This window comes from Nannobrachium achirus (genome assembly GCF_963921795.1).
Source record: "Nannobrachium achirus genome assembly, chromosome: 17".
Classification (NCBI taxonomy): domain Eukaryota; kingdom Metazoa; phylum Chordata; class Actinopteri; order Myctophiformes; family Myctophidae; genus Nannobrachium; species Nannobrachium achirus.
The window spans coordinates 57,532,513-57,553,088 of NC_137824.1; the positions used below are offsets into that span (position 1 = coordinate 57,532,513).

Sequence of the window (20,576 nt, forward strand, 5' to 3'; positions counted from 1 at the left end):
TTCTCATTCAAATCAACGTGTTTGGACTAAAATCTCTCCTTTTAGTGTGTAATGTGTATACAGTTTAGAGTTTGTTTGCCAGTATCACTAAGCCAGGGTTTATGTGGAAGGTAAAACAGCTTCACGGTAGAATGTGACCAGAAACGTTACACAGAGTTCATGTTTGCCTGTATGTCATTCACTCTACCAGTATTACTTTGTGGTGCATCCAGTCAGATCAAATAATATATCGTCGTTGTCGAGTGAAAACCTTGTATGTCCAAAACCGTTCGTTTTGCCTTTCATCATTTTAAAAATGATTTAAACTAGCGAAAACAGCCGATCTACAAGCACACAACGCCTCGCGCCGCGAGGCGTTGTGTGCTTGTAGATCTGCTGTTTTCACTACTTTTCTGCGACGGCCTTGTATGATGAAGCAGGGCTTTACTTTGCAAAAGAACAAAATTTGAAACTTGGAGATACAAGGTTTCTACCCGACAACGACGATAAAAAGGTATGCTTGTCAGCACATCAAACTGCTAGCCATCTGAGGATATCTTCCGAGTGCATTTTATCAGCACTTACAGTACAGTGCCCTGCCTTAACACAGACACAAGTCCTGAATGTCATACTGTAAAACCAAGCTTTCCTTCTATAGAACAAAGTTCTGGCGTCTGTCAACCAACTGTCAGACCATTCAACGTAAACCACTGTAAAGAAAGGCCAAACGTGTAGAACGTGGTAACGTCTGTACTTTCTCCAGGTCTTATCCTCTGTTAACAAGCCATAAGCTTGGGTACTAGTGTGACGGAGAGAGTCGCAGCCCCAGCCTTTAAGCCTCAAAAGTCTAGTATCTCCCCCAGACCAAGGAGATGTCTCTTTGGTCTAGTCACTAGTGGTTAAGATATTGGACTTTTGTGTGGGAGACCCGGGTACGAAGCCGGGTGGGGAGGTTCGGATCCCCTCCGTTACATTGGTGCCGTGACCCGGATTCGGGCTTCCCCGTAGGAGGAGGTCAAAGGGGGGTGAGTGTGACGCAGCCCCAGCCTTGAAGTCTCAAAAGTCTAGTATCTCCCCCAGACCAAGGAGATGTCTCTTTGGTCTAGTGGTTAAGATATTGGACTTTCGTGTGGGAGACCCGGGTACGAAGCCGGGTGGGGAGGTTCGGATCACCTCCGTTACACTAGTGTGGGCTGAATCGCTATGGCTCTCAACCCGTCCATGCTGTAGGTATCTTAACACTATGAACAATACTAGCAAAAGACAATAATCCAGCTACTACTGTATCGTTTACTTTTTAAACACACATTGTTGCTTTGTTTACTACTGGGGTGCTGGTGCCAGGCATTGTGACACACTTGCGGTTAATTTAGATTTTATTTACAGCTTCGTTCTTCAGGTGTTTATGGTTTGAGATGCTTATCAGTATTATACCGCCTATTTTGCCAGTTTCACCCACTGTTTCCACCCCCCCTGTTTCCTATATATCCATCTTCTATTCAACCTACGTTCCACACTTAAATCCTTCCCTTCTTTCCTTCTTCCTCCCCCTTCTTATTTTTATTCCCTCTTTAGTCCTTGCTTCCTTCTATGTTTTCCTCCATAAAATCTTAATCATAACCCTAAACTTTTTTTTATCATCTTTCGTCTACTTTTCTCCCTCCCCAATAAATCACTCCTTACTGGTATTGAATTCCTGTGTGAACAGAAACATTACCGTACAACATCCCTGTATGAGATGCCTTATTCATAAACCCATGATAATAAGTCAGAAATATATACAGATCTTTCGCATTCTCCATGGCCATAGGTGAAAAACGTGAATATGTGATCATGGATACATATGTTGAATGTTGAAATTAAACTACCATTGAAACTAAAGTGTGCTCACTGGTCTTGCTTACTTATGAACACTGTTATTAAATAAGATTTAATTAATTATATAATATTATACATATTATTTATGCTCATTTAATAATGACGGTATATTTACATTGCATTTATTGTCCTGTCTGAATAAAAAAAAAAAAAAGTAAAGTATAGTATTTACTATTCACCCTAATGTGAAGTTGGAGGTACTGAGCAGCAAAGACAAACGGTACATGTTCTTCTCTTTAAATTATCCATCCTAAGTCATTTGTCATGCAAATTGGATAATTATATTTCCTTCCTGATTTTGGACCGACAATGCATGCTCCTGGAGTAGCCTCTTTCCCCTAAACCTAGTTTATGGTCCACCATACGATTGTGTTTGCAAGCCGTAAATTACAGATTCACAAGAAGTAGAAATCATCATGTTTGCGATCCTGTTGCCATCCTCTAACAGTAAGAGGATATGATATGATATGATATGATATGATATAGTACTTTATTGTCAGTTCACACTGAAATTTGTCTTGCAAACACAGCAGCCATGTATGCGACACATAACATATATACAAACATTTGACAAAGGTAACAGAAAACAAGATAGGTTTACATACATGCACCTGCAAACATGACCTCTGAAGTATGGTTTATACTCCGTAGTATGACAGTACAGGTCCTTGTTGGTAATGTGGATGTTCTGGTCCACATTCAGAACAGCTCGTAGCATTCTGGTGTAGCACCCATCCAGGGACTTCTGCAGGGTGGGTGTCAAGGTCCAGCTTTCGCAGCCATAAAGGAGGACAGACTCCACAGTGGCGTGGAATAGGCTCAGCTTTATGTGTCGGGGGAGATTCGAGTACCACACTCTTGACATGCCGTTCAGGGCCCTCCACGCTAGGGCCTTCCTGACCTTAAGGTCCTGTTCTGTGGAGTTCATCCAGGAACCCAAGTATTTGAAGTCATTGACCTCTCGCAGAGCGTTGCCATCAGATGTTGTAATCGGCGGATGGTCCATGTGGATGTTCACATTCCACCTCCACTCTGTTCAGGAGTTCCTGCGCCTGCTCCACTCGGTCAGACACCAGGCAGATGTCATCTGCGTAGTCTAGGTCTGCCAGGGCTACAGCAGGGTTTCTACTAGACTTCCTTGTGTAATTGTGAAGCCAAGCTCCTGATCCCGCCCGTTGATGGCCTTCCTGAGCGCGTAGTCCAGAGCTATGATAAATAGGAAGGGGGCAAGAGTGTCTCCCTGCTGCACCCCTGCTAGGATTTCGAACTCCTCGCTGATGCCATCTGGGGTTACCACCTTGGCTCTTGTGCCCTTGTACATGGCCTCTATGGCCCGAAGTAGATTCGGGGTGACTCCGTAAGCCTTGAGGATTTTCAGCATTATGCCTCTGTCTATTGAATCAAATGCCTTTTTGAAGTCAATGAAACACAGCACTGCTGTCAAGTTGCTGTTCTTCTTCACCTCCTCAATGATTCTCCTTAAGGCCAGGATCTGGCCTATGGTGGTCCTTCCCTTTCTGAAGCCATTTTGGTTGTCCCTCAGGTGTGGGTCAATGGCGTCCCTAATCTGGTCTAGTATCATGCGGTTGTACATCTTCGCTATGACACAGGTCAGGCTAATGCCACGATAATTGTCTGGCTTAGACAGATCTCCAGATTTGGGAACGGGATGATGTTAGCTAGGGACCATATGTCGGGCTTGATGTTATCTATCAGAGCCTGGTTGCAGATCTCCAGTATGATGTTGTCGAGATCGCAGTTTTTAGGGACCTCCGGGGGGATACCATCCGGACCAGCACTTTATCCCTGCTTCACGGTGGACTTCACTGTGGCAAACTCAGAAGCTGTAAAGGGGCCATCATCAATTCCAAGATTTGTGAGGACTGCAGGTATCTCTTCCTCAGCTCTGTCCACTGTTGGGTGGGTGCCCAGGAGATCCCGGAAGTGGGTGAACCAGGTGGTCACTCTCTCTTCTGGGCTGCAGCCTGCCAGCTGTCCCTCTCTCGCCCTCTTGCGCCCACTCATCTCGTTTATGACCTTCCATGACTCCTTGTATCTTTGTTCGCCATGTTCTGCCTCCACCCTCTTCACTTTCTCCAACATCTCCTCCCCTTTGATCCTGTCATATGTGCTGAACAGCTGTTGTTTGGCACTGTTCAGCTCCTCCCGACTCTCTGCGCTCCCCTCTCTCTCATAGCTTCTGCGTGCCTCTGCCACCTGCGCCCGCGCTCGGACAACTTCTGGGTGTTTAGATCCAGGGGAGGCTCTGAGTCTCCCCTTTGTCGGCACCCATTTCCTGGTCGCCTCTTTGTTAGCAGAGATGAACCGCTCATAGGTCGTTGGCTCCCCCTCCTCGGCCAGCAGATGTAGGCGGGCTCTCACCTCCGCTGTGTAGTTGGCCTGGAGTTCAGGGCTTCCCGCAAAGGTCTCCCAGTCGGGCCGGGTCCTTGGGGTGCTCTTAGGAACCCTCAAGCTCAGGCGCAGCCTTGTAGCGACCACCCGTGATCAGAGCCTACAGAGTCGAATGTACTGTAGGACTCTGCATTCAAGATGGACTTCCTCCACTTCCTCCTTACTAGTATATAGTCCAGCTGACGCCGCATACTGGTGGCTCGGTCCTGTAACGTCCATCTCTTGCCCATCTTCTTACGGAACAGGGTGTTGGCGGCCAGTAGGCCATGTTCCGTGAGGAGGGCAGCTAGATGTTCTCCGTTACGGTTGGTATTGCCGTGGTACGTGAAGGGTGCGTCTTCCGGTCCAAGTCTCGCATTGAAGTCCCCCAGGATTATTAGGAAGTTTTGAGCAGGCACATGGTGGATCGCTGTTCTTAGGTCTTCGTAGTCACCCGCCCCCCTTGCTATTTACCCATAGCTGGGACAATGGTTGGCAAGGCGCCAGGGCGTGTCCACACACCGGTGGTTTAGTCCGCAAGGACACGTATCCGTGTGTGGTCACGAGGAGGCGCTGCAGGAGTCTTGGCGGTGGAGAGGCTGTGTACCGGCAGGAGGAGGCTTACGCACTCGGCTCCTCTGTTCACCCCCCGCAAGGAGGGCTATAGCCGGTGGCAGTAGCTGAAAGCAGAAAGTAGCAAGCAGGAGCAGCATGCAACATGCACTAACTACAAGCACTTCTACACAGTATTACTGCACTGACGCATCACACACACCCTGTATGCAAGCATACACACCTATATTGACACAGTTGTGTCTATATTGACACAGTTGTGTCAATATAGGTCAAGGGACCGACACAGTTGTGTCAATATAGGTCAAGGGACCGACACAGTTGTGTCAATATAGGTCAAGGAACCGAGGTTCAACCCCAGTCCTATAAAACACGAATGCACCATTGCATTTCACTGATCATCGCTACATGACACAGGTAAATATCCCTGTCTTTATCCATAGTATTTCTACGTATTGCCAATACTGTATATTGCCAATTGCCAATATAGGAAATGTCTCAATTGTAAAAATCAAATGCGAGTAGTATGTTGCTGTAATAACAGTAACATACTTAACTACATACTCTGCATTTTTGTTCTTTTCTCTTTTTTCAATCACAATGTCAGATAGTGTTCATTAAATATGTATTTCAGCTCTTAGCCAAATAGTCCAGTCATTTTAGGCCAAAATTAGGCTAAACCTCAAACAAATTGCAATAGTAGCAAACTCAACTGATTTTGTATCCTCAATTATGTCCTTAGTGAGGGAAAAAAAAGTCCCAAGGAATCCCACCAGGGCAAAGTTTTGAAAACGACCTACCTACCTTCACTTACTATACACTACAATATAAAGGAAAAAATGACTGAAAACAATCTGCTTTAAGTGGAATGTGAGGGGTTTTTAATTATTTATGAATCCATTGCAAGCATTTGTTTGGCACGAAAAACATTCCTTGGGCAAGAAATGGCCACTCAAAACGATGGTTTAGTGATGAGTCATCAATTTTCACAGTCTTTTGGGGTCCGTTTTTAGCCCAAGGAATGTTTTTCATGCAAAACAAATGCTTGCAATGGATTCAGAATAATTAAAAATCCCTAGTTTGACCCCTCACATCCCACTTAAAGCAGATCTTTTTTTTCAGTCATTTTTTCCTTTATATTGTAGTCACAGTGTATAGTAAGTGAAGGTAGGTAGGTCGTTTTCAAAACTTTGCCCTGGTGGGATTCCTTGGGACTTTTTTTCCCTCACTAAGGACATAATGAGGATACAGAATCAGTTGAGTTTGCTACTATTGCAATTTGTTTGAGGTTTTTTCATATAATGACTGGACTAAAATGTTAATTGTCTTCTAACATCATGAATTGACATTCTAAAGATGTTTTCAAAGAAATGCAATAATGTGAAAATAGCAGATCTACAGTAGCCGTGAGGAAGCCTTTACAACTTTAAAGGTTTTAAAATGTGCATTATTCACACACAAACTCACACACAACAGGTCACCTATTTTAACTATTTTTGAAAGTGGTTAGTGTATTTTTGTTTGGGTTCCCTTCCTAAAATTTAGAAATGTAGAGGAGTCAAAAGAACAATAAAACCTATATAAAAAACGAATACTCAAGGAAATGTACTTTGTTGCTGTCCAACACTGATGGGGGTTTCTGTCCAAAACTGACTCTATAGGGAATCATGAGGGCTTACGTTCCGTGCCTGCTCCTGGCACTGCTCATCGCCACAGTGCACTCTCAGCCAGCAGCAGTGCGCGGTGCCTATGACAACTTCAGAAATCAGCACGTCTTCCCTAACATGGATAAAAACACCTGTACCCGTGTCATACGGGACAGGGGAATCACGGGCCAAGGGAACGAGTGCAAGCAGCCCACCAACACCTTCATCCGTGCACACCTCAACGCCATCAGGGCCATCTGTGGGCGTGGTGGAGTGCCATACCCGCACCAAGGCGAGCTTCTGAGGAAGAGCACCCAACCCTTTGACATTGTGGTTTGTACGCTGAGTAATGACTATAAGCAATGTCTGTACACTGGCAAAGAGAGAACCAGGTACATCGCCATAAAATGTAGGGAAGGCTACCCTGTGCACTTTGGAAGAGACATCTTAGAAGTGAATTAGGTGCCTTTGCTGGCACCAAGCTACATCTTGAATTAAATAAAAATTACTTTGCATTATGTGTTCTTCATTTTATGAGGAAATGGTGCCCCTGGTAGTGTGTTATCAAAAGTGTGCTCTGTTTTTTACTAGCAGTGACTATTTTGCTGTTCTGGTCTGGAGTGATTAAGTTTACCAAGCTGAGTTCCCAGATTTCTTTTTTTTTTGCCACTAGAGGGTTGAGAAGAACAGAATATCTCTGGGGAGTTGCACAAGTACAGTATGGGTAACTGGAGGCAAAGATGGCGCCGGAGGTTACACGTCTCAAAAACGCCCCGGCCACGTATCGTGACGACTCCTCCAAAACTAGCTGCACCCTCATCCATCTGTCATACCCTGTTGTAAGGAAGTTTGAATAAGCCTTTAGAACTTCAAAGGTTTTAAAATGTGCATTATTCACACACAAACTCACACACACTATCTTTCATTCTCATCTCTCCATTGCACTTGCATGTTGCTTGCAGAATGTGTGCTTTTTTCAGAAGGCCACGCATAAAAGTGTTCACATTGCCAAGTTAGAGACAATTGCAATTGCATCTATAATTATCATACAATTATAATAATGAGAAGCAATACAATACATTGATTGTAGGGGTGTAACGATATAGTAACTGCATCGAAATATCGCTTTTAACTTAAAAAATCGAAGTATATCGGAATGAAAACAGCTAAAATCGAATGGTATCGTTTGATTTTGTATCGTATCGAATCGGCAGTGCAAAGAATCGATTGTATCGATACTACCTACTTGTGCATTGTATTTAGCATTGTTAAGAAGAACAAATGAAAAGGAGGGGTTTAATTACTTTTCCTTTCCATATAGCTACACTGGTTTATCGATAAATGTGTGTAATCTCTGGGTTCATGTCAAGGTGCAGGTTTGTCAATATACAATGTCCATGTATTTGTCAGATAATCACTGTGTTTACTTATTTATATCCATAATAATACATGTTTCCCTTAAAAACCTGCACTATCCACACCTTTCACACAGATTTAATCTCTTTGCTAAATAGTTACTATATCGATTTTAAATCATTGAATCGAATCGTATCGTATCGCCATCAATGAACCAATATCGTCCATGTATCGTATCGTCAACCATGTATCGTGATATGTATCAAATGTATCGTTACACCCCTAATTGATTGTATATCTGGAAATGTTAAATATTGTTAACTTTTCAGGCATAAACCTTGTATGTCCAAAACCATTACATTTGAGGAAATGGAAAAAAAAGAACATGTTCCAATGGATCCAAAGTAGTTAATGGTCACCATCCCTTGCTAATACTTTAATTGGTTAATTATTTATTGCAACAGACCATAAACACTTTCACTTTCAAACCTTTTCAAAAAATGACAGATCTACAAGCTCACCACATCACATTGCAACATGTTGTGAGCTTGTAAAACGTCTATTTTCTCTTCTTTTGCAAGACACTTTCAAACGACAAAGCAACACATTAATTTATGGGGGAAAGATTTGTACATTTATGGAGATACAAAGTTTCTGCCCAACAGCAGCAACATCTGGGCTAAAATGAAAAGCCTTTATAAACATCTCCTAGTTGAGAATTTTTTTTTAACTATCGTCTTGTTTTTAGTTGGAATTATATATCTTTATGGCATGGCATGTTTCTTGTCAAAAAACATGTTGATTTCAGAGTGATCTATTTTATTACGTTTTTTCAACTGCCAGGAATATCTTATTCACACTGAAATTAATGGGAATAGAAACTGATAAAGTCCCACCCAGGTGGCTAGAACAGACATGCTTGTTTATTTCAGTGTTTTATAAGTTACAAATATATTCACAGACCAAAGGGACCAAGGTCTTTCCTCAAACAAAAACTGAACTAAGCACGACAAACAGCTATCAGTTGAAAATCACAGCAGAAACCTGGGTTTTGGTCTCACATCAAAATGCATTTCAAGTACAAAATATGAGTACTTTTTCCACCACTGAGTCTGTGTGATTGAGCCAGCATGCACAACGATAGCAGTAGTAGGCCTACCACCCTGAGTCTGTCTGACCTTGAATGGAACACACCCACCTCAATCAGTATCATTGGTAACACCTGTGAAGGGTCCAAATCCAGATCAAAATGGCTCCAGCTCCTGGGCTTCAGCTGCAAGGACAGGTAGATGTTTCCAGTCATTATCTCTCACTCTGAACCCAGAAATTAGCACTGTCAGTCAATATATTGTCGTTCATTCTGCAGTTTATTTGGAATGAAAGGATTTTTGACATGCACAGATGCACTCATGTTGACCGCAGAGTAGCTTGTCTCTTATGTTTGTTGTGTGCTTGATTTACATTCACAGATGTGAGTTTTTATTGTCTCGGGTGTTTTGCAACAACTTATCTCCCAGATGAAATGCTTTGGCCAGTAGGCCTACTGTATGTTACTTAACTTGCTCTAAATCAGTGGTTGGTTGCCAAACTTTTCAGGTCGAAAAGCAGAGAGGTGCCACCGGAACCCTGGCTAGAACCCAAACTAGTGAAAAGTAGCCACGCTTGGCCAAACAAGACACTTTTTCTTTTTTTCTTCTTTTTTGCACATAGAGTTTTATATAATAGGTTGTGAACAGAAATGCCTACAAAAAATATATTTGCATTGTTTTGTGCAAGTCTGTCACTATTGTGGGCATGATTGTAGAAGTGCATACATGCACAATAGCACTATACAACCTCCAGAGGTCACTAATACCACATACATGAATGGTGAGTCTTAGTGCTCTAGGCCTACTAGAAGCAGAGACGTGCTGGCCATTGGGAAAAGCACACAACGCCGGTGTTGTGTGCTTGTAGATCGGCTGTTTTCACTAGTTTAAATCATTTTGAAAATGATAAATACAAAACAAACAGTTTTGGACCCGACAAGGTTTCCACCCGACAACAACGAAATACAACTCATGTAATTGGCCCACTGGCTTGATCTGAAATGGCAAATCTTTGAGCAGCAGCAGCGCTATAGAGAGAGAATGAGGGCCTCTCCAACTCTTTTTCCCGGGCTGAATCAGGGGCCCAGCACGTCCCTGACTAGAAGTATACATACAGATTAATGCCTGGCCATTACCATTATGTCTGTATTGTTGAGTGTCACATCTCTTGTGGTAGGCTATCTTTATTGTTCTCTGTAGCTTGAGTTGGTGCCCTTTTACCAGTGCTGTGCACAAGGTTGTTATATAATTCGTCTTTCCTGGAGGTCTGTCCCTCCAGAGTCACCAAACGTCCTCAGTTGCTATCCAGACTTTCCTGGAAGTCACTGGTTTAGTGGTTGCTGTTGAAAACAGAACAGGAGAAACGGCATCCACTATACTAGCCATCCCTCTCCCCTTTCCTCTCGCTCTTATAAGAACAAGTTTCTCCTCCAAAATATAACGTGAGACATAATGACGTGACAAGCTGATTAAAGCATAATTCGTCACTGTCTGGCCAAAACCTCCATTTTTGAGGTTTTTGATATATATATTTTTTGGCATACATCAGGGCTATTGAACACCCTTTACAGCTGAGTGTTGGTTAAAATAATATTGAACCAATTTACAGCTTCATTCTTCAGGTGTTTATGGTTTGAGATGCTTATCAGTATTATACCGCCTATTTTGCCAGTTTCACCCACTGTTTCCACCTCCCGTTTCCTATACATCCATCTTCTATTCAAACTACGTTCCACACTTAAATCCTTCCCTTCTTTCCTCCTTCCTCCCCCTTCTTATTTTTTATTCCATTCCCTCTTTAATCATTGCTTCCTTCCATCTTTTCCTCCATAAAATCTTTATCATAATCCTAAACCTTTTTTTATCATCCTTCGCCTACTTTTCTTCCTCCCCAATAAATCACTCCTTACTGGTGTTGGATTCCTGTGTGAACAGAACAATACCGTACAACATCCCTGTATGAGATGCCTTATTCATAAACCCATGATAATAAGTCCGAAATATATACAGATCTTTCGCATTCTCCATGGCCATAGGTGAAAAACGTGAATATGTGATCATGGATACATAATGTTGAATGTTGAAATTAAACTACCATTGAAACTAAAATGTGCTCACTGGTCTTGCTTACTAATTAATTAAAGTATTTTTTATACAAAAAGTGACCACCGCAACGGGGCTGCTCACAGGGAATTCCCGGGGACCACCGATTCCTGGTGCTCCAGAACGGAGGCAAAAGTGGTCGCGCCCCCTAGTGGAGGACCCCCGCCACTGCAGCGAACATAAAATGCCGTAACTCGGGCTAGGACCGGGAGAGCCGGGGCCGGTACTCACACGTACACCTCGGCGGCACGGAGACAGCCGTGCGTAGAGCGGACCGCTAAAAAGGAAAATTGTCAAATGTAGCCAATCATACATGTGACCTGACGGTCACTTATCTCCTGATTAGGGAGTCTTACTGGTAATGAGTCAAACATATTCTTCTAATTATGCCATAGATCAGTGTTTCTCAAATGGGGGTACGCGGAGGTACTGCAGGGGGTACTCAGAAAATGCCCCCCCCAAAAGAAAAATAGAAGTATAAATCATGATAATATTATTCATAGTTAAATAATTTAATTCAATTGAATTAGAAGAAGAAAAAACATTTACTGTCATGTTTAATGATGACACTTGGAGCCTGATAGATGCTAATAACACAAATGACATGGTACCAGGCAACTGGGATGTGTTTGAATGCAAGTTATTGACATGAAAACTGGACTGAAATGTTATGGCCAGTGTTGAAAATAAATCTGTTCAGGAGGCACCGTTTGAAACTCTCACTCCCTTTCTTATTTTTTGTGATGTTATATTCTTGAAAAGGGGGTTCAACATAGCATCATATACCAAAAGTTATGGTTTTAATTGCAAATTTTTAATTCAAATTTTCCGGGCCAAGGCTACATTCACCAAACGTGAATGGAGGAGAAGCATCGTTAGATGTAATTATAATCATAGAACTCTGGGCAACCAGTGACTTCCAGGAAAGTCTGGATGGAAACCGAGGAAGATTGGTGACGCTGGAGAGACAGATGACCACCAGGAAGAGCCTGGCGTGGGTGTATGAGGTTAGCAACCTCATGCACAGCACTCGCGAGAGGGCACCAACTCAAGCTACAGACATTTATTCAGATACCCTCAGAGTCTCCCGAGAGGGGGAGAGTATGTGAGACTCAACAATACAAACATAACGGTAACAGCCCTTAACTAATCACAGCTAACGAGATGGCTCACCTAAACAACATCAGCTGGGGAGAAATTGGAAGTAAAGTGTCACTGCGAGAACATCTGCAGGAACACAAAAGGTAAAAATACATCAAGCCAGGACCAAGTGTGGAGAAGAGGGGTCACAACTTGGTTGGTGAGTTGGTGAGACGAAGGAGAACTCCAGGCAGGAATAACCCCACAGTACTGGAGAACTCTACGCACCTGTGTCACCTCAAGACCTCAGGAGGGACCCACCCAATACCTCCCCAGAGAAGCCTCTTGTTGGGAAAAAACAAATAGAGCAGGAGAGGGGAGTTTAGCCTTGGTCAGGAGGAGGAGATGGGCAGTGATTTGGCCACCACTGCCGACCCGGCCATCAGGAGGGTGTTGTGGTTTGCGGGTCGAAACACCACCTATGATCGATGGTTACCACCTGAAGACATCAAATTTTCCGGGCCAAGGCTACATTCACCAAACGTGAATGGAGGAGAAGCATCGTTAGATGTAATTATAATCATTGTATAAGGAAAATGTTGTTGTCGGGTAAAGGGGGTACTTGGAATCAAAAATCAGGGAAAGGGGGTACTCAAGCCAAAAAAGATTGAGAAACACTGCCATAGATCATACCCCCAATAATGATCATCTGTACGCAAAAGCCTTTTTCATTAACCATAACAGCACATTTGAAGCTGACATAAATCTCTAAACGTACAGTATATACTATTTACTGCACCATAATATAAAGTGGGAGATTACTGAGCAGACAAAAATGGTTTAGTTAATTCTTTTAATAATCCATCCAAAGTCTTTATCATTTATTTATTTTTAATTTATTTGTATTACTGGGGAAAGGCATACAGTGCTGAGTGCATGCCCCTGGAGTAGCTCCTTTCTCCTAAGCTTAGTTTATGGTCCACCATACGACTGTGTCGCAAGCCGTGAATGCCAGATTTACAAGAAGTAGAAATCATGCTTCAGAGGCCATGTTTGCCATCCTCTAACAGTAAGAGGATGGCAAACATGAAGAGAGAGAGAGAGAGAGAGAGTATTACCATCATGCCTGTAACAACGAAACTCAGATGAGCAAAGGTCACGGCCAGCTTGGTCATCTGATCAACAGTGTCTCAGTACAGAATCATCACAAGCCAGTCATACTGAAACTAGTATGTTCAACTTTGACTAAAAACAGATTGCAATGTCAGTTCCAACGCACACAGCTGTGCCAGTATAGGTCAAGGAACCCAAGTTCAACTCAGGGACATGCTGGGCCCCTGATTCAGCCCGGGAAAAAAGAGTTGGAGAGGCCCTCATTGCGTGCTATAGAGAGAGATCTATCTCTATAGCGCTGCTGCTACTCAAAGATTTGCCATTTAAGATCATGACAAGTGACAAGCCAGTGGGCCAATTACATGTTATATTTCGTTGTTGTCGGGTGGAAACCTTGTATGTCCAAAACCGTTTTGTATTTATCATTTTGTAAATGATTTAAACTAGTGAAAACAGCCTATCTACAAGCACACAACGCCTGGCACCGCGAGGCGTTGTGTGATTGTAGATCTGCTGTTTTCACTACTTTTGTGCTACGGCCTTGTATGTTGAAGCAGGGCTTTGCTTTGCGAAAAAAAAATATATAAATTTGAAACTTGGAGATACAAGGTTTCTGCCCGACAGTGACGATTTACTTTGTTCGCCGCCCAGCCCCCAAAATGGAACGAAGGCCGACATTTTATTTGATTTTTTTTCCCTAATGGCCGGCCTGGACCGGCCGGGAATGAACCGGCCGTTCGGGAGTTGTCCCGCTTTTCCCAATGGCCAGCACGTCCCTGGTTCAACTCCAATCCTATAAAACGCCAAAGCACAGTTGCATTTCACTGATCAGCACTACATGACCCAGGTAAATATCCCTGTCTTTATCCATAGTATTTGTGTGTAAATTGCCAACATAAGAAATTGCTCAATTGTAAAAAGCAAATGTGAGTAAGTAAAGTTGCTGTAATAACAGCAACACACTTAATTATGCTGAATGTCTTTTCTTTTTTCCTTTTTTTTTTTTTACAATCACAGTCTCAGACAGATAGTGTTCATTAAATGAGTACCTGAGACGAATAACAGTCTAAGTCCATATTAATCTGTTAAATTGTTAATGCAATCCCCCCTCATTTTGTTCAATTGTCGGTTTTAATGTTATCTGCTCCCTTTGTCTGCTGAATATTGCTTGTACGGACTTATACTGTTGTTCCCCAAACTGTTGGAGATATACTGTTTTTCCACTTTCCATTATAATTCCTAATATATGAGTTAAGAAAACAAATCTAATTCAACAAAAAGAGGGGGGAGTGCATTAATAATTTAACAGATTAAAAACTTCTAGCTTGTGGTTTACAGTCTGGTAAATCAAAAAGATATCTATATTCAAAATTGTAAAATATGGACTGTTTTTCGTCTCAGGTACTCAAATAATATATATTTTACCTCTTAGCTAGGCTTGTTCTGACATGAATTGACATTCTAAAGAAGTTTTCAAAGAAAAAAAAATGAAAATAAGGGATCGCAGTATAAGCCGACAAGCTCACAACAGGTCACTGACTTAAGTCTTGTAGATCGGATATTTTCACTATTTCTGAAATCTGAAATTCTGTGGTTAATGTATTTTTGTAAGTTTCGGTCACTGGAGGAAACTTTACTTCGGTCCATTATATCTCCCCTTTAATACCACCAATTTGTATGTATGTAATATATCATGTTTATCGTTGATTCGTCACCTTTACAACGAGGTACAACTTGTAAGCATCGGGCATTCATGGAATGAGCACCACAGCCAAACGTGTGGGTAGCGCCGACCCAAAACTTCCCAACATTCGGTCCATTATATTCCCCCTTTAATTATGCCAAATGGTATTGTGTTTGATATCATTGTTATCATTGATTTGTCACCTTTACAACAAGGTACAGCTTGTAAGGATCTGGCATTCATGGAATGAGCAACACAGCCAAACATGTGGGTAGTGCCCCTCCAAAAATGGTCAAAATGGCCTGGCAGGCCTGCAATACAGTTCTTTTGGTGTTCACCTTTGTTGATTGATTGATTGATTGATTGATTGATTGGTTGATTGATTGATTGCTCGTTTCATTGAATGATTGCACTCTCCCATAGTAATAAGGAAAAGAAAAAAACAACACATATTATTGGCCATGTTTACACTTTGTAACACCATTATTAAAGGGGAGATATAATGGACTGAAGTCAGGTTTCCTGTCTTTTTGTGCTGAGTTTATGTATACAGTATATCGGTATCGTATCGGTATCGGTGATGGCCCCCCTCTCTAGAATCGGTATCGTACCAGTCGGTCACTACTACTCATCAAGCAAATGTACTTTGTTGCTGTCCAACACTGACCATAGGGGTTTCTCTCCAACACTGACCACAGGGAATCATGATGATGAGGGCTTACGTTCCATGCCTGCTCCTGGCACTACTCAGCACCACAGTGCACTCTCAGTCTCAGACAGAATCAGTGCGCCAGAGATATGGAAAGTTCAAAAATCAGCACGTCTTCCACGGTACTTTCCCAATCGACTGTGACCGTGCGATACGAGACAGGGACATCTACACGGGCAACAACAATAATGAGTGCAAGGCCACCAACACCTTCATCCGTGTAAACGACCCCGACACCACCATCAAGAGCATCTGTGGGCGTGGTGGAGTGCCATACCCACACGAGAGAAAGGTTCTGAGGAAGAGCACCCAGCCCTTTGTCATTGTGACTTGTGAGCTGAGAAATATGAATAACGCCAAGCCATGTCGGTACACCACCAAGAACCCGCGCCAAGCCAGGTACATCGCCATAGCATGTGAGGAAGGATACCCTGTGCACTTTGAAAGAGACATCTTAGTATTGAATAATTAGGTGCTTCTGCTAACCAAGCTGCATCTTGAATTAAATAAAAATTACTTTGCATTGTGTTTTCTTCATTTTATGAATCCCCCCTCCCCCATTATGGTATTTGGAGTGATTAAGTTTATCAAGCTGCACCCTCATCCATCTGTCATACACTAACCACCCTGTCATAAGTTTGTGTATTTAATAAGCCTTTAAAACTTTTGGTATTTGCATTTTTCTCCATTGCACTTGCATGATTTGCTTGCAGAATGTGTGCCTTTTATTTTCACATACGAGTGCTCACATTCTTGCCAAGTTAGAGACAATTGCAAGAAGGGAAATATAGTCACACACATCTATGATTATCATACAATTATAATAAAACGCAATGAAATACATTGATTTTATATCTGGAAATGTTAAATGTTGTTGTCAGGCATAAACCATGTATGTCTAAAACCATTATTTAAAGAAATGGAAAAAAAAGAACCTGCTTAATGGACCAATGTAGTTAATATTTAGTCACCAGCTCTGGCTAATACTTTGTTAATTATTTATAGCAACAGACTACAAACACTTTCACTTTCAAACTTTTTCAAAAATGGCAGATCTACAAGTTCACCACATCATATTAACACATTTTGTGAGCTTGTAAAACATCAACTTTCTCTACTTTTGCAAGACACTTTCAAAGACAAATTAGTGTATTAATGTAGGGGGTGAAAAGTTGTACATTTATACAAAGTTTTCAGCAACAGCATCTGGGCTAAAATGAATACCCTTTACAAATATCGACAGCAAAAGTCTCTCATAGTTGAGAATTAGATCGTTTTATTGATTGAAAATGTTATTCTCCCTTCTATTGTCTTGTTTTTAGTTGGAAATATTTTTTTTTTTATAACTTTTTATTGAGTTTTGTCATTTTTTTAAAACAATGTCCAAGACATACATGGACGCAGACAAAAACAATACGAGTAGTACGACATACTGGACAACATAACATCTACCCAACCACCCGCCCGCCCACCCACAGCCCTGAGGAGAGAAAAATTGATTAAACACAATTGTGTACCAATGAAATATAAATGAAATTAAGATAAGTTAAAAGTAAAGGTGGTAATGTAATAAAAGGAAAGGGAAAAGAAAAAAATTATAATATTGGAAAATGCGTTTTAATCAATGGAGGTCATAGAGTTAATGTGTGATAGAAGTGGGTCCCATGTTCGATGGAACCCAATCAAGGAGCCTCTAATTGTGAATTTAATTTTCTCTAAATGAAGAAATGATGTCAGGTCTTTTAACCAAGATGTTGTTGGAGGGGGACAAGGACTATTCCATTGCAGCAATATGCGACGTCTAGCAATAAGGGAAGCGAATGCAACCAGATCTTTCTGATGCCTATTAAATCTGCCCAGGACAGGAGACACACCAAAAATAGCAATCAATGGACAGGGAGGAACCGAAAAACCAAGTACCACAGAGATGGTATCAAAAAAGGACGTCCAAAAGGAAGAAAGCTTTGAGCAGGAGAAAAATGTGTGTGTGTGATCTGCAGGGGAGTGATGACATCTGTTGCAGGAGTCTGTTGTATCTGTGAACATTCTGCTAAGCTTGGCCCTAGTGTAGTGAAGCCTATGAACTACCTTAAATTGAATTAAACACATACGGGCGCATATACATGAAAAGTTTATTCTATATAACACTTCACTCCACCAATCCTCCCCCAGTTCCATCTCAAGTTCACTCCCCCAAGTGTCCTTCAAAACAAGAAGTGAGGATGCTTGGGAGGAGATAAGGGTACTGTAAATTGAGGAAATGTTATTTAGCGAATCTGGGGGGCTCATACAGTCTCTATGATATTTTTTCTAGGTAGAGCTGGAAAGGGTGTGAAGTGGGTATTAGCGAAGTTGCGTAGTTGGAAAAATCTGAGCATACCGAAATTTTGTATGTTGTAAGTAGTAGCGATATCCCCCAAAGAACCGAAAATCCCTTCAATATATAGATCCCTGAAGGAAACTAAGCCCTTCTCCTTCCACCTGGTGTAGGTTGTGTCCAGAGTGGAAGGTAGAAACAAATGGTTGTTACAAATAGGGATAAGAACCGAGGGGGACTTAAAAGCAAAATGTTGTCGGATTTGGTTCCAGATTTTTAATGAAGAGAGGACTACCGGGTTATTGGTGTGTTGGGAATACTTAGTTGGTAAGGGGGCAAAAAGTAAAGCAGAGAGAGAAGATTGAGTACAAGAATTAGCCTCCATATATAGTTGGAAATATAGTATATTTTATGGCATGCTTCTTGCATAGAAGTTATGTTTTTTTTTCGTTTTTTTTGTTTCACTGACAGAAATATTTTATTCACACTGAAATTGAAAAGTCCCAAACAGGTGGCTAGAACAAACATGCTACCCTTGTTTATTTGGATCTTTTAGGTTACTAATGTATTCACAGGCCATAGGGGCCAAGGTCTTTCCTTAAACGAAAACTGAACTAAGCACGACAAACAGCTATCAGTTGAAAATCACAGCAGAAAACTGGTTATAAAAGGGTTTTGAATGTGTTCAAAACGTCTGGAGGATATTTGACAATAATACTTGATGATTTGGAATCCTACCAAGTTCAAGTAAAGTTATTAAGTACAGAACATAACACATATGAACTATGAAGCCCTGTCATTTCTGTCATTTCACGGAGCAACATTTAAATATAACCACAAGATGGCAGTAACATAAAGGTAGAGGGGCCGCGTTATTGGAAATGACACCCGAGCTCCAGGCGGAGCCGCTCGATTGTCCACGACACTGCAAGCGGCGCGAAGGCCAGCGGACATTGGTCCTGCTCTTCGCCCAAACTATCTGATCATCAACACTTATCAACTTCAAAAACCTAAACATATAGGTCTATATATTTTTTTAATGATAAGCAGTGGTTCTCTATGGAGGTCAGGTCACAAGGATTGTGCTTTGTTCCCTATGGAGACACAAAGAGTTCCTACTGTAAGCCAAATTATTGGCTTAGGAATGTGACAAAAAAACAAAAAGATATTCATGAATTCAAGTCTCGATGGGGTGAGTGATGGGATTTTGGTTTAATTCCCATATTTGTAATTCCTTTTCCAGAAGACGTTTCCACCCACAGAGTAAAACCACAGTTTGTCAGTGTCAATGAATATCCCATATTGATTTGAAGACACAATAAAGGGAGACCACACCGGGGAATATGGGTTTTCTGTTAGTTGTATTGAAAATATAGTCAGAGTTCAAATTGTACTGTACAAGTAGGCCTACAGTAGAGCATTTTCACCCATAGTATCTCTCAGTACAAAGCATAATGATTTCACAGATATATGGAGTTACAGAATACATTAGTCACATTCTGATTGGACAATTAAGCATAACAAGGTATCAGGAGATGTTTTCGTGTTGTTGGCCCCAGTAGCAAGGCCAGATATCATGGCTTGGTAATATCATTTTGTTATCCTGTATCCTGGGCATTGTGACCTGCAGCGGACAGATCTCATTGCGAGGATTACTCATTTGTCCTAACACAGTATGGCATTGACGTTTAACACTGAAAATGATATCTATACCGTGTTAATCCTAACAACAGGAACATTTTAATCAATTATCTTATCAGTGAGTATTCTGAGTAGGGCCTAATCAATAGGAAAAAAAAGTCATTTGGGGGGTCCCTTTAACAAGTAGCCTATTATGTGCATGACATCATCTTCCTCATCATACAATATAGCTTTAATATGGCTTTCAGAAGAACAGATTCAAATACTAAGCAACGACTAATGTGGAGGTGCTTAGCAGCATGCACAACGGTAGCAGTAGTAGGCCTACGCCACCTACCATCTCATGTCTGCAGACCTTGAATGGATCACACCCACCTCAATCCGTATCATTGGTAACACCTGTGAAGGGTCCAAATCCAGATCAAAATGGCTCCAGCTCCTGGGCTTCAGCTTCAAGGACAGGTAGATTTCTCCAGTGCTTCCTGTCATTATCTCTCACTCAGACTGAAACTGAACCTCTTGATGCTCCAAATTTGCACTGTCAGTCAATATATCATCGTTCATTCTGCAGTTTATTTGGAGTGAAAGGATTTTTGACATGCACTCATGTTGACCATGCACAGAGCAGCTTGTCTCTTATGTTAGTTGTGTGCTTGATTTACATGCACAGATGTGAGTTTTTATTGTCTCGGCTCTCGGGTGTTTTGCAACATATAAAACGTCATAGGCTACTTTATATGCCAGATGAAATGCTTTGGCCAGTAGGCCTATGTTTCTTAACTTGCTCAGTGGTTGGTTGCTTGCCAAACTTTTCAGGTCGAGAAGCAGAGAGAGAGGTTTTGCCACCGGAACCCTGGCTAGAACCCAAACTAGTGAAAAGTAGCCATTAGGCCTATAGCCACGCTTAAGGCCCATTCCCACTGGGCCAGATAACAGATATCTGGAGATATTTCTCCAGATATTTTTCCATGCAAAGTGGATGGTAGATACAGATAAAAAATATATTTGCCACAGATAA

At 41.7% G+C, this 20,576-nt stretch overlaps 2 protein-coding genes across 2 annotated transcripts; both read left to right on the plus strand.

Moving 5' to 3' along the window:
* Positions 1-6,488: 6,488 nt before the first annotated feature.
* LOC308302577 (ribonuclease-like 3) lies at positions 6,489-6,929 on the plus strand (the record flags this gene model as incomplete). Its single annotated transcript, XM_080746833.1, has 1 exon — positions 6,489-6,929. One exon carries the CDS (start codon positions 6,489-6,491, stop codon positions 6,927-6,929), a length of 441 nt encoding a protein of 146 aa, XP_080602959.1.
* A 7,066-nt stretch (positions 6,930-13,995) lies between these two features.
* LOC308302035 (ribonuclease-like 3) lies at positions 13,996-16,128 on the plus strand. The gene is made up of 2 exons (XM_080746192.1): positions 13,996-14,054; positions 15,590-16,128. Exons 1-2 carry the CDS (start codon positions 14,046-14,048, stop codon positions 16,070-16,072), a joined length of 492 nt encoding a protein of 163 aa, XP_080602318.1. The 5' UTR covers positions 13,996-14,045; the 3' UTR covers positions 16,073-16,128.
* Positions 16,129-20,576: the final 4,448 nt, after the last annotated feature.